Source organism: Filicampus tigris, chromosome 13, assembly GCF_054856515.1.
Source record: "Filicampus tigris isolate MCC_2025a chromosome 13, RoL_Ftig_1.0, whole genome shotgun sequence".
Lineage (NCBI taxonomy): Eukaryota > Metazoa > Chordata > Actinopteri > Syngnathiformes > Syngnathidae > Filicampus > Filicampus tigris.
The window spans coordinates 20984948-21002928 of NC_141229.1; the positions used below are offsets into that span (position 1 = coordinate 20984948).

The window sequence follows — 17981 nt, forward strand, 5'->3', positions numbered from 1 at the left end:
CACTTTCTGTGTCATTATATCCATAAGTATTCATACCCTTTGCAGGGACTAGGGCTCTTCGATTTTGCCTAACAAGAAAATCCCGATTATTTTCCCTCAAACCCAATTTTACGATTACGATTATAATTTCTTTGTAAAATAAAAAAAATTATGAAAAATGAAGTATTTTGAATGTCTTTTATTTCAACTTAATTTTTCTTTCTTTGAACTCAAAATGCCAGTCAATTTAACTTTAATACACACAGAACATTCCATTGGGATTAACAGCATTTTACTTACACAATAGATTTCAGATTTGTTCTTAATCAAACCAATAATGAAAGAAGAAAGTGCATATACCATCTGAAACAAAATCATCGACATGAGAGAAGGTAGACAGGCAGTCAAGTCTGTAAACCAAACAGTCTGTCAGCAAGTCATTTTGCCAACCAGCTAGTGACTAGCCTTTCACCTTTCTCCCTGGTCTTAATTAAACATAAATCAATGATTAGTGCAAAACTGTCACTCAATTCTACAATGCACTGTCAAGCTTATAAGTATGGATCCACTGGCTGGCCAGAGGTCCGTTGTAGAGGAGAAAAAAAGGGACTCCTTTCAGACGTTGAGTTACGGGTTGTATTGTACATGCTTGGCACACACTACACTACAGATCTGTATTTGCCCGATTTATTAACTTAACGCTCACTTGCCTGAGCAAATGGCAGAATCGCTGGTAGCCATGGATGGTGTTGTAGTTTTTCCGGTATTCATGCTCGTGGGAGGAAGCGGAAATGCAGAGGAAAATACGGTGGCTTAGATACACTAAAAATAAAAAAATCGAACATGCCAATTTGAACGTTTTTAACATCGTTTTATCCAGAGAATTCGGTTTCGGTTCAAAATCGCTTAATCGAGCATACATTTTTTTACATTTCTTTTTACTAGTGTAGTATATCGACTGTTCATCACTTTATTACGTTTATGTATTATTAATCTATTTAACGTACTTGTCAATCAATTGTACTTGTTTATTCCACCCCAAAATTATAATATGTTGTTTGTCCATACAGTGGTGACATTCACTGCACATTCCCATATTTACCTTGATCGGAGGGTTAAAAAAACCAAATCATTCTTTACATGCCATATCTATCTCTGGCATTGCCTGGTGGACAACAAATTTGTCATGCTACTTTGTTGACTTTCGCTATCCACTTTGGCAAGCGACATTACCTCGACCAATAAGATAAGAGGATTCTGTATCCTGATATGCACGAATGTGCTGTCACCTCATTGGTCAATTACCGTAAATTGTCATATAAAATAAACTGTTGATTAAGTTGACTAAAGTTATTAATAACTTGAACTTCATTTTTATTCGGAAAAATAAATGTCACTTTATAGGTAAAAATGATATGATTGAATGTTATGAAGATGGAGGAGGTTTCTATGAATGGTATATTAAAACTTAAATGGCTAAAAACCTTGCTTAACAATTCCCACTCTATTTGGTTTCACATACCCAACTTGATTTTTAATAAATTGGGGGGTATTAACTTTCTTTTAAAATGTGATTTTGAAATAAATGAATTATCAGTGAGGCTCTGTGACTTTCATGAGAAGGTCCTACTTCATTGGAAACTAATCTTTAAACCTAATTTTACACCACATAACAACCCAATATATTCTATTTTTATTCATGACTGGTTCTCTAAAGATACAGTATATGAGCGGCTGCCCACTTTTTGAATGATGAGGGAAGTATTCTACAACATGCTGATTTTTGCGAGGAATTTCAATTCCATTGTACCAAGAAGAAATACATTCAAACAGTTAAAGCTGTTCCATCACCTTTTTTTTCTATGGTTAAACAAAATACGTATCATTCAGATGTTACACCTACACCAACATGATTTTCATGAGAGGGTCCTACTTCATTGGAAAGTCATCTTTAAATCTAATTTTACACCACATAACAACCCAATATAGAATACAACAAAAGATCTATTTTTATTCATGACTGGTTCTCTAAACGTACAGTATATGAGCGGCTGCCCACTTTTTGAATGATGAGGGAAGTATTCTACAACACGCTGATTTTTGCGAGAAATTTCAATTCCATTGTACCAAGAAGAAATACATTCAAACAGTTAAAGCAGTTCCATCACCTTTTTTTTCTATGGTTAAACAAAATACATATTATTCAGATGTTACACCTAATTTAAAACAACTTTGGATTGGTGGCATTGACTTTTGAAATTCTAAGTTTAATAACACATTTCTAAAACATTATTTGAAAAATTGTAGTTTACCGAAAGGCGGCACGGTGGTCGACTGGTTAGCACGTCCGCCTCACAGTTCAGAGGTCGTGGGTTCGATCCCGGCTCCGGCCTCCCTGTGTGGAGTTTGCATGTTCTCCCCGTGCCTGCGTGGGTTTTCTCCGGGCACTCCGGTTTCCTCCCACATTCCAAAAACATGCACGGTAAGTTGATTGGATACTCTAAATTGCCCCTAGGTGTGATTGTGAGTGCGGATGTTTGTCTCTGTGTGCCCTGCGATTGGCTGGCAACCAGTTCAGGGTGTCCCCCGCCTACTGCCCAAAGACAGCTGGGATAGGCTCCAGCACGCCCCGCGACCCTTGTGAGGAGAAGCGGTACAGATAATGGATGGATGGATAGTTTACCGAACTCTGTAAAAAGGCACTATATCTTAAAAGATTTAAAAAAGAAGAAATTAAGATCTGTTGTAATTACCTTTCTTTTCCGATATCATTTAAGATGAAGGAAAACCAATTCCATATCAGAAACAAATTCTATCCAACAAATGAATATCTAAAATATAAATTCAAAATGGAAACTGGAAAATGTGTTTTCCGTGAAACTGAAAATAAAAACCTAGAACATCTTTTCTTCTCTTGTAATATAATACAGAGATTTTGGAAGGATTTTAATGACTGGCTTCAACACAAGGGGATTCAATTTTCTATGTTAACAATGACAGAGATCCAATTTAGTATAACTATGAGGAATAATAAAATAGATCATCAATAATTTATTATTAATGTGTACACATTTTATTAGTAAATGTCATGTTTTTTGGGGTTTTTTTTTAAGACAGAACCTACTATAACTTACTAGAAGGATGAGCTCAGTCTCTTTGTAAAATCTTTGAAGCAAATGGAACAGAAAAATGCCTATGCTCTTGAAGCCTTCTTGTATGAATGTCATTTAAGGTACCAGTAATATTTTGTTGTTACGACTTTAACATAAATTGCTGTTTTCTCTTTTTTGATAACTTCTAACAATGTTCTGTTTTTTTTCTTGTTTGGTTGTTTTGTTTTTTAATTTTAATTTGTACCTGACATTTCGTTGTAACACTGCGGTACTTCATTTAAAAAAAAAAACCTGAACGATGTAAATCAGGAATGCGCAGAAGGTCGGCCACCTTTGCTCGCTTAATACGGCAATTACCTTAAGACCAAATGCTCATGCTATCAGCGGTGCCATTTTGAAAAAGAAAATATATATATATTACTTACTAATAGATTCTTAGTAAGTTCCTTTAAAAATGAAGTTCTATTAAATGAGTACACTAAAGAATAAGGACAAAATACGTAAAGGTAGAGAAAGACATTTTAGGATTCTAAATTCCTTAATCAGAGGTTTAATGTGGAGCAATATTTTTTTAAATAGAAGTAGTAGTGTAGCAGCACAAGGGGCTGTTCATTCAAAGAGGCACTCCGCGGGCCGGGCGTCCCCGCCTATCCGATTTCTTTTATCCAACCTCGTTCACCGCTTTCATCCAATCTCTTGCACGTCTTTCATCCGACCTCCTTACACGTCCGCTGCATGGACATAAAAACAGTGCCCGCTGTTGAATAAACAAGTTCACATTCTAACTTTCATTTCCGTCACTTCGTTGATCCTTACACTAGTAGTAGTAGAGTAGTAATAATAGTATTTTAGTAAGTATTTGTAAGGAACATGGGTCACCCGAATTGGAGCACACAGACACGAAGAATGGGAGTGAAACAAAATAACAAACAGGTAATGAACAACACTTTGATAGAAATGGAACATTTTAAAAGAGACTTCAAACAAATCAGGCCATTTAAATACCAAGTAGTATGATTTTATTTTCCGAATAGATTTGTCTTTTTGTTTTTGTTGTTAGAATGCACAGTTGGGTGTATGTTGCTTGTGTGCTCAGTTTGCAATTCTCATGTTTCATGGAAAATATGATTGGATGCTGGGTTTGATTAATAAAGTAAAAAAAAACATTAATATTTATATTATTATATTTAGAGTAAAATAACGACGATTTTTGTAATGAAGATATAGAGACCTTAGTACCTATATATTTTTTTATTGTACTTACACTAAAATGTTGATTTTTGCTCGGTTTTTCATGCTTCATTGAGTAGCGTTTTGTATAATTTTGCTAGATATTGATTAAAAAATTCGCGACGGATGAAGATAGTATTCTACTGTGGTTAGTTGCAAGTAAAATAAAAGTTTTACAACACTGTGCTACTTGAGCAAATTTTTATGACATTTCCCGAATGCGTACCACGTTTGTGAAGAGGCATCACTACAAATATTGTGCTAGTGTGCTTGCCGTAGATAGCGAGCAAACCTGCCCGAAATGCGCATGCGCACACGCATCGTGTAGGGGTCTCAAATACGGTCTTGCCACCACCAATCACAGTCCTGGAAAATAAGGGGCCGGAAGTAATTTCGCTGTGTAAACCAATGGTCATTGCACTGGTAAGAGGAAGGAATACGCTCTTTATTTATGTTGTAGTTTTAATTTATATCACACACATTTTCAGATCAAACTAACTTACAATAAAATAGCAATCACATCAATAACAGATCAACACTCTCACGCTGTGAATTAGGATTCAAGAAAGTATGTTGTTTGAAATTCAATTACTGTTCCAATTTTATCACCACTGTGTAAGCGGTACGGATGAATGAATGCATGTTTTGTACTCTTTTATATCTAAACGTCAACTTCAGTATGACTTAGCCTATGACGTAGGCTGAGATTTTTTTTTTAATAGAAGTGGATCAGCATTAAAGCTGCTCGTGCATTTCTTATCACTTGTCCTTTGACGTGGGGCTAACCTTTTGTCCCCTGCTGCCAATTTCTAAGAGTCATTTGAAGACACTGAAACATAGAAATTGGCATGTGTGTCTTTATTTACAGCGCAAACGTGATGTAAATGTGTGCCTTTGGCGATAAATCCCATTTCTCTTTTTCTAAGATGATATGGAAACCACAATGACAGAGACTTGGGATGCAGCACAAACAGATTTCATCTATTGCTATGGAGCCATCACAGAGGTTCTAAGATGTGGTCCTCCTCACTTGCACACTGGACACAAAGTGCTCGTTTTAGTTATTCCTGGTGAGTAGGCATCGTCATCATCATTATGTTTTACTTTGGACTTTGTGTGCTTATTATGAAATTTATATTCTCCAATTATGTTCAAAGGTAAACTATAGTGTTTCATTTTTATTAGTGTATTAATCTGTTAGTCTTCACCAGTGATTGCACTAAAACTATAGTCTAGTATCAAGCTGAGACAGGGCTTTCCTGTTCCAAGCTTAATGATTTACTGACTTATGGAAGTATTTAAGTATGTACTTGTGTATTTTTTTCTTCTATACAGGTAACCCTGGTGTGGTGGGATTTTACAAAACTTTTATACAAACGCTTTATGCTCTGTTTGGCTGCCACCACCCAGTGTGGGCGGTAAGTCATGCTGGCCACTGTATACCACCTGCATCCATGGATATGGTGGAAGGTAAAATCTCACTAATAATTCATTAATAATCAAGCACTGAAACCGTCAGTCATATATAGGGATGTCACGATACGATAATATCACAATATGAATCTCACGATACGATGATTATCATGCTATTGTGGGGAGGATGGCGAGATATAAAAAACTCACGATACTGCATAAAAGCTCACAATATTGTAACAAAAAAAAAAAACGAGCTCGTATTAAATAAAACATCACAATATTCATTTTTTTGTACATAACATTCAGAAAGAAATAGGCTTGGCCAGTCATGGGCTCCTACTGGCGATTAGCATGCGTTTTAGGTGGCATCAAGTTAAACTGTACTAATAAACGAACCACCAGAGGGTGCTGGAACTGCACAAATGGAAAACAACTTTGGCCTTTAAACAGATTTGCTGATATTAGTACAATGGTACCTCTACTTAGGAAATTAATTGGTTCTGGAAGAAATTTCTTAAGTAGAAAATTTTGGAAGTAGAGACATGTAAATGCCTTAATACGTTCCAAGCCCCCCAATATTCAGACATAAAAGTTTTATCAAGAATAAAAATGCATCAAAACATGTAAGAAATACATGTTACAATTAGATTATTGCACAATAAATGAGAGTTGTGCATAATGTAAAAAACAAAGAATAGAGTAAAGAATAAAAATTATGGTCGTTTACCTTTTAATTGCTGTCTTAATCGCTTTTTGCCCTCTTTGGTTCATGTTCTCTCTCAGAAGTGGTTTTTGCCTGGCGTTTTGTAATGAACTGATTTAGTAACGTGGGGACTGTTGATACAACCAAACACGTCCCTTTTTCATACATTTCTATTAACTCTTGCTTTGTTTGTATGGACATAAAAAAAACAATTTTCTCTCCTTTTATTCTTTTCCTCGTTTCTAATTCATGTAAAACTATCGGAACACCTCATGGCCCGAGGGGCGAATGACGAGGACGCTGCATAGACATATGTGTTACATATCTATCTATCTACCTGTCTATCTACACACATAGACACATACGGTAGAGGTCCCTCTTAGCCAATGGGATGCCAGGAAGATGGTAGGTAATAGCCAATGGCAGAGCAGCTATGAGTATGTTGCGTTCAGGAAACTCTGGAGCTGCGAGTAGCAGCCCATACTTTTACCTTTCGTATCCTGAAATTTCTTTTATAACAAGAGGCAATATTTTCCTGTTGACGCGTTTCGTAACTTGAACATTTCGTATAAAGAGACGTTCATAAGTAGAGGTACCACTGTATGGTGACATGACGAAGACGATATATTGTGGCAATTTTAATATCGCAATATCACGATATTGCTGATATTTTGACATCCCTACTCATTTATTCTAATATGAAGTTTCCATGTCAAGGATTTATTATTTTGACAATAATACTGGCTGTCATTCATCTATCCATCCATTTTCTATATCGCTTGAGGGTTGCATTTGAGCAGGGAATAGATCCCAGCTGACTAGGCCAGAGGCGGGGTACATCCTGGACTGGTCACCACTCAATTGCAGGGCACGTATACAGTAGACAAACTACCATTCACACTGACAAAGATCAGGACTTTCGGGGCCGATCACCAATCAGCGAGTTTACAAAAAAGATAACCGATCACCGATGCGATCACAAGATGGAACTATATCTCTCTCTCTGTCTCTGTCTCTCTCTCTCTCTCTCTCTCTCTCTATAAATATATATATATATATATATATATATATATATATATATATATATATAAATATATATATATATATATATATATATATATATATATATATATATAATATAAAGTTTTATATAATACATATAATATTAATATTTCATATTTTACAAAGCAGTAGAAAAATAATGTTTCATTAGTTATAATACACGTTAAAAGTTCAAATATAGCAAAACTAGTTAAGTGATTACAATGCTATCCTCACACAAAGTATTACTGCAACAGCAGCAGCAGTATGGTCACTACCGAAAAAAACAGATGCTTTAACAAAAATAAAATGTACTGAATTATCAACTAACAATTTATGATAATGATTGTTTAATGGTATGTTTGTTTTAATTAATGATGACGTTTGAAGTCAATATGATCAACTTTATACATTTTTACAATGAAAAATAGCATATAAATGTTGATTTATTTCGGAAAAAGTAATATTAAATTCTGTTAAAATTCATTTAGATTAATTTTGATGTCAAAACCATATATATTATAAAAATACTCTGTAGAGTGGGGAATGGAAAAAAATATGAATCAGTAATAGAATTATTTTTATTCTACTGTAATTGTGTGTTTCGGTAGTGACAAATTTTGAGGACAGGCAAGATATTAGGGAAAAGCTAGAAAATACTATTTGAAAATTTACTGTACTTTTACTATATATGTGCCCCTTAGAGAATAGATACACAAATGCGTCTCCTTTTAGGACCCAGAAGTTGTCAAAAAGCCTCGACCACGGCCAACGGGAAATAGAAGGCTCACTGCGGTCATGGAAGTCTCACTGAGAAAATAGACAATAGACGATTACATAGTGGAAACAATTCGCTTCCGACTATGCTTAGTCAATCTGTTTTTCCAAGTTTCCCGTCTATCCTTTATAACCTACAAAATGGGCGTCCGTCATCGGCGGATAGAGGAAATGCTCAGCTCTCAAAATTATAACGGGAGTATTTCTGATTGGGTTATTTAAATACGAAAAGATAAATATTTTCTGTTAAAAAGGGACAGAAAGTATCATGTTCATTCTTCTTTCTCTTTCTTTTCATTCAAATTTTGCATTATCATCTAAACATGTCTGCTTTTATATAAGGAAATGAAATTGTCAAATAAAAAAGCATAGCCCCTTATCAAAGATATATTGATTACAAAATAATCATTTTGAGACCTGTTATTGTATAGAGCTCAAAACTCAGTACTCTGGTTTAAAGTATTGCAAATACTGTATAAGCAAATTGCGGAAATTCTTAATATTTAATATACTTTTGACATCAAGCTCTTTGTCATGGCTGACATCTGGCCTTAACGTGTTCCGGTGTTAGCGTGTGCTAACTTTTGAGCATCTGTGAGATATCGCCAATCAGCTCTGTGATCTCATGGTTTGTGTTGTTATCAGAGCTGGGCAGCGACCCTCCGTCCCCGGTTTCCCTCCTGCATAGTCATTCGACCCACGTGGTCCCGGCCCGTCCTTTGCCGGCGACAGCCAATCGGCGTCGATTACATAATCTTTACGTCACCCGCAGGTGCTGCACGAGCAGACACGCCGCCAAACGAAGAAAAAATATCAAACAAAAACAACTGACACACACGCACAGCGTTGTCATCGGTGAAATCAAAATAATATGGGAGACGTCATTGTGTCTGTGGGACCGCAAGGTACACCACACCCTTTTATTTTTTATTGGTTCCTTACTCGACCGCGTGTCAGGAGTGCGGCACCTGAGTGTGACGCGGTATCGTTGAAGTCCGCTCTCGACGCCGCTTGGCTGACTCGGACCGACAGGCACAACGTGGGTCGATTGAATATGCAGGATGGAAACCGGGGATGGATGGCCGCTGCCCAGCTCTGGTTGTTATGGACGAGTGGACGAAGATTCCAGTAGCAACCCGTGAAACTCTGCTAAACTCTGCCAAAGAGGGTTAGTGGGGTCACATAATTTCACTTACACAATTCAGGGTACAGTATACCCCGCCTACTGCCCGAAGACAATTGGGACAGGCTCCAAACTTGTGAGGATAAGCGGTTTGGATAATGGATGGATATGAGGGGTGTTATCACTTTTGTGAAATACTGTACCGATGTATTTATTTCTACAGATGCTTACTCAACAACTGATCTGGACATGTTTGGTCTGAACGGTCAGGTAGAACACAAGCTGGCCTTCCTAAGGAAGCATGTCCCAAAGGAGACAAACCTCATCCTGGTGGGACACTCCATAGGCTGTTACATCATTTTGGACATAATGAGGAGAGATCCCAGTCTCAAGGTTTGTCATGTTTCAAGATGTCTAGTGTTGATAACATAATGCTGTTTTCTTAGATCTGGCAAATGCATTTTACTCTTGTCAATCATTTCATACTACTAAGATAATGCAATATTGGCCTCTCTGAGAGCCGAGTCACTCGATTAAACAGCTACTACTCTGGCCGCACCCAACCAGTGCGGATGGAGGGCCTTCTCTCAAATGTGTTATCACTTCTTAAAGGTGACCCACAGGATTCTATACTTGGTCCAATACTTTGCGTCAATAGCTCATGTTATCGGGAACACTCTTGCCCATTTGTACGCCAACGATACATTTAAACTTTTAAAGGAACAGACCACTTATTAACAACTAACCAGCTATTCTGTGAAACGGTTAATTTAACCGCTTTCCTGAAAATAATCGTCAATTTACGTTGAAAGATGATTTTATAGTACTTTTTAGTGATATTATTTTCATTAGGTGTGACGGCTGCCACATTGGACACGCTCTACAGTCATATGATCATAGGGATGTAACACATGGCATCAAATCATTACAAAGATACTCACGAGGAATTATTGCAACCCACAGCAGACTTTGAAGTTGGAATTACTGCCTATAGCAACGAACAACTCAAAAAGCGGCGAAACCACGGGGTGGACCGCAGAAGATTTGAGTCCTCAAGAAAGTGAAGAGGAAACTGAGGCCGATTGTGAGGATCCATTTAGTTGTGGGTGAATCAGTCTGTTGGAGAGTGGTGTATGTGTGATAGATGTTTATTCATGAACAATCCGCTTATGAATCTTTGCTGCCACGAACTTGCGTAACTGGAAGGAAAGCTTTTCAAAGATGACTTAGACCAGTGGTCCCCAACCTTTTTTCTGCCAAAGATCGGTTCATACAAGTCTATACTCTTCGCAAACCAGTCAACTACCCACAGAGGGGGTTGGGGTGGATGGGGGTGGGGGCCTTTGGGGTTGTGTTGGCGGTAATGGCTTGTGCTACAGCAACACAAATCCTTTTTTTTTTTCACTAATATTGAATGACTTTTTAGCCTTAGCAATTTGGTTAGCCACCAAGTATGATGCTCAAGGCACATTTGTTGACGAATCAGTTTTGAAGGCTTCGTTGACTCATTGGAGAGGCGTTCGTCACAGGGCATTTCAGGGTTCGATTTAAGATTCTCCCATTTGTCTGTAAAGCATTAAATGGCCTCACCCCGGCGTACCTCTCTGAGCTCCTCCACTCCTACGCTCTTTCCTGGAGCCTCAGGTCTGCGGACCAGGCGCTGCTCAAGGTGCTGAGAACCAAGCGGAGCCTCAGAGGGGATCGAGCCTTTTCGACCGCTGGTCCTTCCCTTTGGGATGACCTCCCATTGGATGTTAGGCAAGCCTCCTCTCTGTCCACTTTTAAAACCCGGTTAAAGACACATTTCTATTCTCTGGCTTTTGATCAGACCTGAAATTTTCAGCTCTTTTCCGGTGTCATTTGTATATTGTGTTTTATGTTATTTTAATTTATGTTAATTTATTGATTAACACTTGTGTATTATGGCCTTTTTATCGTTTATTATTTATTGTTTTGTAAAGTGCTTTGTTACAGCTCTAGCTGTAATGAAATGCGCTGTATGAATAAAATTGTATTGTATTGTATTGTATATATGCTCCCTTGTCCCGGTTGATGGTCCTCGGGTTCCGCTTCCTGATCTCAATAGCCTCCCTTATCCAGTGCTGATGTTTGTTGTCTTCGGTGCGGCTGAATGTGGCCTTTCCTTAGTCCATAATGTGATTTTCCCTTTTGCAGTGATTGTAGTGATGTTGAGATGAAGGTCCTTGAAGCATTGAGGCATTCCATGCAATGGACTATACGCACGCAGCACTTCCGCGTTCAATGTCATAAGGCACCGAAGCTTCCGGTGCAGGGTAGACGCTGTAGCAGAGTGCGCTGTTGATGTGATGTAACTCTAGCCCTAAGTCCTTAACCGACTCAGAAAGAACAGGGACCGCTACTTTGTTTTAACACTAGGACCACCCGAATTCTAAAACTACTTGGCTCTCCTAGAGCCGTCATTTTTCTTTGATGGGACAGTCTAAAATGTTTGATGTGCGTGTAAAAAGCCTAAATGTGGCTTAATGTAAAAAAACTATGACCGATCATCACCAAAATACTGTGGCGATTGCTTTGATGTTTTCAGATTGAAGTGGGCATAAGTGGAATGTGCTTATGAATTTTGGTGGCAATTGGTCAGAGTTTTCTAACATTAAACTATGCTACTTTTTGACATGAAGGATTTTAGACCATCCCATTTTGACAGCTTGTGCTTTGGCAAAGACATCATCGCATAAAATGATTATTACTCGCTGTTTGAGTAGCTATTAAAAGTATATTATTAATTAAAAGTCTACTCTGAGTATCTTTGAATGCACATTATGTACTGTAGCTCCTCTCCTGGGACCACCAGTCCACCGAGTCCCGTCCTTCCCCCTCTGAGTCAGATGGGTGTGGGTTAGGTGGTGGTGCTTCAGATAGAGCCTGCCGTTGTCCCCTCTATCACATCTAACAGCTTATTTTACTCTCGGCTAATAATACCTTTAACTGTGTCGCCGTACAGCAGCTCTTCAGTGGAGTGAAGCTACTCTTGCTCGGACTCGCTGTCTCAATCCTTAGACCAGGGGTCACCAACTCCGGTCCTCGAGGGCACCTGTTCTGCAGGTTTTCCATCTCTCCCTGCTGTAACACACCTGTTAAAATTATCAGCTCTTGAGAAGCCTGATAATGAGTGTTACAGCAGGAAGAGATGGAAAACCTGCATGACAGGTGCCCTCGAGGAGCAGAGTTGGTGACCCCTGCCCTTAGACTCAGCCTTGTCAACATTTTGAAACAGATGTAATGCCCCCTTTACTGTATAACAGTATATTTTTTAATTGACCATGTTGACTTTTCTCAAAAATCAATGCTATCGCTGACAAGTGGTTGCTATGGAAACCCGGCACAGGAGTAAAACACTCATAAATATTTTTATATTTTTTAATACAACAAAATGGCAGCATGATAGGGCTGCTTGATTTTTCTGAAAAAAATATTTATCACAATTATTTTGGTAATAATTGAACGCACGATTATTCAAACGATTATTTTTTGCTACAAAACAAGAACAGGTTTAAACATGGGAAAAATATTAAGACAAAATTCTTTGAAACGCTATAATAATTTAAGTTCGTTTTGGACCCAACAACATTTATTAAATTAATTATTTAAAAAAAATTAAAGTGCAAATGTATAAATTGAAATATGTTTTCCTTGTGTAAACAAACAAGTTAACTTGCTATGCACTTATAAATTGCCAAAGTAGCAAACTGCTTGGAGTAAAATGCCAATTTTGACAGAGTAACAGACATGCTATTCATCTATACATTTAGACCGTTATCTGGAGCCTTTTTTGTTTTGTTTTTAAAGTAATATTTACACATAGTAAACAAAGTTAAAGGCATTTGCTTCTGATACATTATAAATTTAATATGTTGATTGGGTCAAACTGATTTAAATGTTGACTGTTACATACTATTACGTAATCTATACAATACTTCTAAATTACAGTAGGCCATATATAAACTGTATTACAATATAATGACCAATAATATGTTTGCAAATTGGATTTGAAGCAATTTGAAACAAAAATGAACACAAAAAGTTTGACTTCATATTATAGACTACACAAGAAATGTAACTTAAATCACAGTAATAATGTTTATGGTTTAATGGTTTCTATTTTTGTGCTAGTAAAAGTAGTGTATATTTGTATAAGATATGTTATTTAAAATAAATCTCTCGTGCCGATTGCAAAGTGGGGTCTGTGCCATATACCTTTGGAAGCCTTGTCCGGGCAATAGATTCTGTTATCTTTTTGTGTCTCTCCGATGTTGATGGCTGGGGGTTGCTGCGTTCAGTGATTCAACGACTGAGATTTGCGCTGCGGACGACGCCAAAACCATCTCGGTGTTTTCTTGCTTTGGTGTATCATAACATCAGCGTAAACCAAACGATGGTTGAATAGATTCGTTGTGTTGCCGGTGGATGCAGAGACAACTTGCACTTTATACGTCTTTTCTCGCCGTCTTCCACGGCAAACCCAAAATGTAACCAAATAAGCGATTTTGCCTTGCTTGTTTACAAGTCGTTCCTGTGGCCGGTCTCGTGCCATTTTTAGGTCTGTTACTCTGTTAAAATGTTGAGTAGGAGAGTGTGCAGTGTGACTTTCTGGGTGCGGGCTGGCTGACTGGCTGGCTAGCTAGCTAGCTAGCTTGGAGAGGGCGGCACGGCGGAGTAACTCGTGTGCGCATGCCTCAAAACAACTCAAAATTAGTATTAATAATCCTTTTTTTACGATTCTGCCAATTTTTTAATCGTGCAGTGTAATAAACAAAATCGTAATTGAATTTCGATTAATTGCACAGCCCTACAGCATATTTATAGAGACTGGAAAAGTTGAAAAGCCAGGAACATCATTCGTTAATCTATGCAAACAGTAACTATAACGACACATAAAAAGCTTGAGAACTGTCAAAATTAAGGCTCGGAGTTCTAGTTGAACAAATGGCACCCTTGTGTGGTTGACAGTTGCATTATTACATCAGCAGGGGAAAAAATGTCTTCAAAACAATGGCGCTGGGCATGACCGGAAAGGGCAACGCCTTATGAGATTTTTCCGGAAATACGTCACACTACTCCGTGCATATAGTCCATAGGTTTGACTCATCTGTCGAAGCTTCAAATGTGGTTCAATCCCGTCCGGTACCACCAAGTGGACATTAAGAATATCGGCATGCAAGGTAGCGGTTTTCTTGTGCAAAGTTTTGTTTAGGATTACACTCATTATGCCATAAAATTGACATGGAAAGGATGGAGGAAAATACAGTTGAGTTTGTATTAAAATGTATTATGTAAAAAAATGTACTCACACAAAATGTTTTATCTTATTGATTTTTATAAAAAAATATACATTTTTTAACTGTTTTTGGGCTCAGTCTGTTTCTTATTTTTGAGATAATGTCCCCCGCCTTTGGAAAACACACTTTCACATGGAACAGATGAAGCGGGGATTCACAAGTACTTTAGTGCAAGTTTATACACGTTACGTTTGGGTAAAGTTTTTGCTTCTCGGCTCATTATTTCAGGGGGTCACCATGCCGGTGGATATTTGTTTCTCTCAGGTACTTTTTCACCTCAATAATGGAGTCAACTGTGCAACTGGTGCCCATCTGTTGTGCACTGACATCAAAACGATGCCACAGTTTGCTGCCTAGAGTGACAAAACAAGCATAATAACTGACAAACTCGGGCTGACTAAGTGAGCATGATAATAAAATTGCGGCCGTAGACCTTGATTTTTACAGCGAGGAGCATCTGTTGTGGCCCGCTGGAAAAGGGGAAGGTGGAAGTGGAGGAGTAGGAGGGAGAAGAGGGCATCGTGGCCCTTATAATGGCAGTAGACTCATTGCTTGCATCTTTTAATTCCTCCCTTAGCTGTCGTCTCAAACTCTCCACCATTTCTCTTGACTCTGGCATTTGGAGGAGGCCAACCTCCTCCTCTTCCAGTGAGTGACACAACATGGATAATAGTGGAATCACCTTTAATATATAGATATAGGTTTATGTCTGGATGATTTTAATGTGAGCATTTTATTGTATGCAGATGATATTTTTGGGATGAATCCGAATTTTCTCGACAGAACATGTGAAATGGAGACTTGCTATAAACCAGAACAAAACAAATAATTTCAGGAAATAAATATGTAAAGAAGCTTCCATTTAATTTATTTTTGTTCAGTTGCCTTAGAATATGTTCATGAATATAAATATTTAGGCTTTTTTCTTGATGAATTCATGAGTTTTGATGTTGGAATAGGGGCCCTTGCTCACACTGCTGGGAGAGCTTTGGGATCGGTAATTAATCAACTTGAAGTATGTAAGGAACTTGGCCATTCTACTTATACTTTATTGTACAACGCTTGCGTTTCACCTATTCTAAATTATGCTGCTGGGTAATTAAAGAATATAAAGCAATAGATTATACACAAACATGAGCTATTAGGTGCTTTTTGGGTGTTTGCTTCGGCCTTCGCAGTTCTGGGAGACATGGGCTGGGTCCCTGGGTTTATCCAACGTATAGGTGAAATGTTACGTTTATCGAATGGATTGGTTACAGCGGCAGAGGGTTGAATGAATCATAAGATATTTAAGTGGAGCAAGCTACATGAGTCTCCTTGGTCAAAAAAGCTTTTGTCAATATGACATTTATTTATACGAAAGACCTCTGTAGTAATATTAATTATGTTAAACACAAGCTTCTTCTTAAGTTTGAAGAAACCTGATTTCAAGGCGTTCTGTTAAAACCCATACTGAGAACGTATATGCAAATCAAGGAAAAGTTTCTCCTCCCCCTGGCCATTGAAACTGGTCAATTTACTAATATTCCTGAAGCTAACAGATTATATGAAATGTGTGGTTTGAATGTGGAAAGTGATTTTCGTTTTCTTTTATATTGTACGCCTTATGATGATCTAAGAGAGTGCATGGTCAATGATCTTGAAACGACATAACCCGATATGCTATATTGGTCAGATGACGAAAAGATTAAATGGGTTTTTGATTTTGATGTTTTTAGAATTGCAAATTGTATATCTAAAGCTTGGAAAAGAAGACAAGATAGTCTGTTTTTCACTTTTTGATGTTGTTGTTTTCGGTCCTGCTGCCGGGTCATCCTGATTGTTTGGTGTCTTATAAACCCATGCGGGCTTGAGCGTACTATTGTATGCATGGCACAATAATAAAAAATGTCAATGTTAGTATAAATTCTTTTGTCCTTCTCCTTCACCAAGGCTTGTAGCTGTCTGACTTTGCTCATGAGCTCCATAAGAGCGGCTTGCTTCTCCACCACCTTACTTAGCTCATCTCACAAAGTGGAGCGATCAATGTCGCTCCTTGAAATCGTGCTTATTTGCAACAGGACTAGCTTTCTTTGGCATTTTTTTCATCTTTTCTTTGAAAGATATTTGTTACTTGTAAACGTTTCTTCCTCGTTTCTGAAAATCACAGCATGACAGCGATGGTAGAATCGATACAATGGAAAAGGGACATATAATTCATAGAAATGATGATATTCTTTGGTGTCTCTTGGAAATGTGTATACATTTTGAGTATCTGCAAATTTACATTGATCATCTTATATTGTTCTTGTTGAGAAATTTCTGTCCTCTCAGGATATACATTTTTTTCTTTTTACAGATTCTGAAGGCCGTCATGCTGTTCCCAACTATTGAACGCATGGCACAGACTCCCCAGGGGAAGACCATTACCCCTGTGCTGTGTCACATGCGGTACATTGCATACGTAGCAATCTTCCTGCTCTCTCTACTGCCTGAGACACTCAAACGCAGTCTCGTCAAACTAGTTCTTGCTGGCATTGGCTCTCTGGATCACTCCGTTGTGCAACCGACTGTAGGCCTGCTCAGTGGCGACTCTGCAGGTTTTTCTTCATTGATTTTATGCTGATGTCTTTCAAAACCTGAAGGTTGTTACCTTCAGGTTTTGAAATAATTTTTGTTTTGAGGTTTCTTTTTAATTTCAATGGTATGTTTATTGTGGTGCCAAACACTATTGGTATTTGTCCAACAATAATCCCTTAGAATGTAATACACATTTAATTAGAGGTGACGTGATGGAACGTGTAGTCAAAATAAACAACTAAACTAAACTACTTTATTTTTCTCTTTACAGCTAATGCTGTGTACATGGCGGGGCAGGAAATGAGGGGTGTTTTGCAAAGAGATAACGTGACCATTAAGAAAAACCTTGAAAAGGTAAGAGATGGGTATCGGGGTTATAAGAGCTATTTGTATTTATGAATCAACTTTAGTTTGAAAGGTTGTACAGTTAGAAAATGACCCACATTCTGACACAAAAGTATGCATCAGACTTGTAGAAGTCAAGAGCTTATGTGTTAAAAGCACTGTTTATCTTTTGGCAAGATAGGTTTTGTTTTAACATTTATATGACATTAGTTATTAACTTCTTATTCATCCCGTCATTCAACTTCTGAAAGTGCTTCAGAATTGTTTTCAATTCCAAAACCAAACAAATCTCCTGGAAAAGATTGTGCTTGACCAATGAGGTTCCACCGTATAAAATGTCCTATGCTTTGTCAATATTTACGTGCTGCTGATATTGT

General features: G+C 37.8%; 1 protein-coding gene across 4 annotated transcripts in view; it reads left to right on the forward strand.

Moving 5' to 3' along the window:
* Window positions 1-3886: 3886 nt before the first annotated feature.
* Window positions 3887-17981, forward strand: part of ldah (lipid droplet associated hydrolase) — a 29135-nt gene continuing 15040 nt past the window's right edge. For 2 of the 4 annotated variants that reach the window (XM_086050586.1, XM_086050582.1), the window contains exons 1-6: window positions 3887-4025; window positions 5249-5392; window positions 5658-5792; window positions 9606-9775; window positions 17039-17279; window positions 17531-17613. In XM_086050586.1, coding sequence (XP_085906712.1) covers window positions 5254-5392; window positions 5658-5792; window positions 9606-9775; window positions 17039-17279; window positions 17531-17613 — 768 coding nt within the window. In that variant the 5' untranslated portion in view covers window positions 3887-4025; window positions 5249-5253. The other 2 variants (XM_086050583.1, XM_086050585.1) reach the window with 2 other exon arrangements.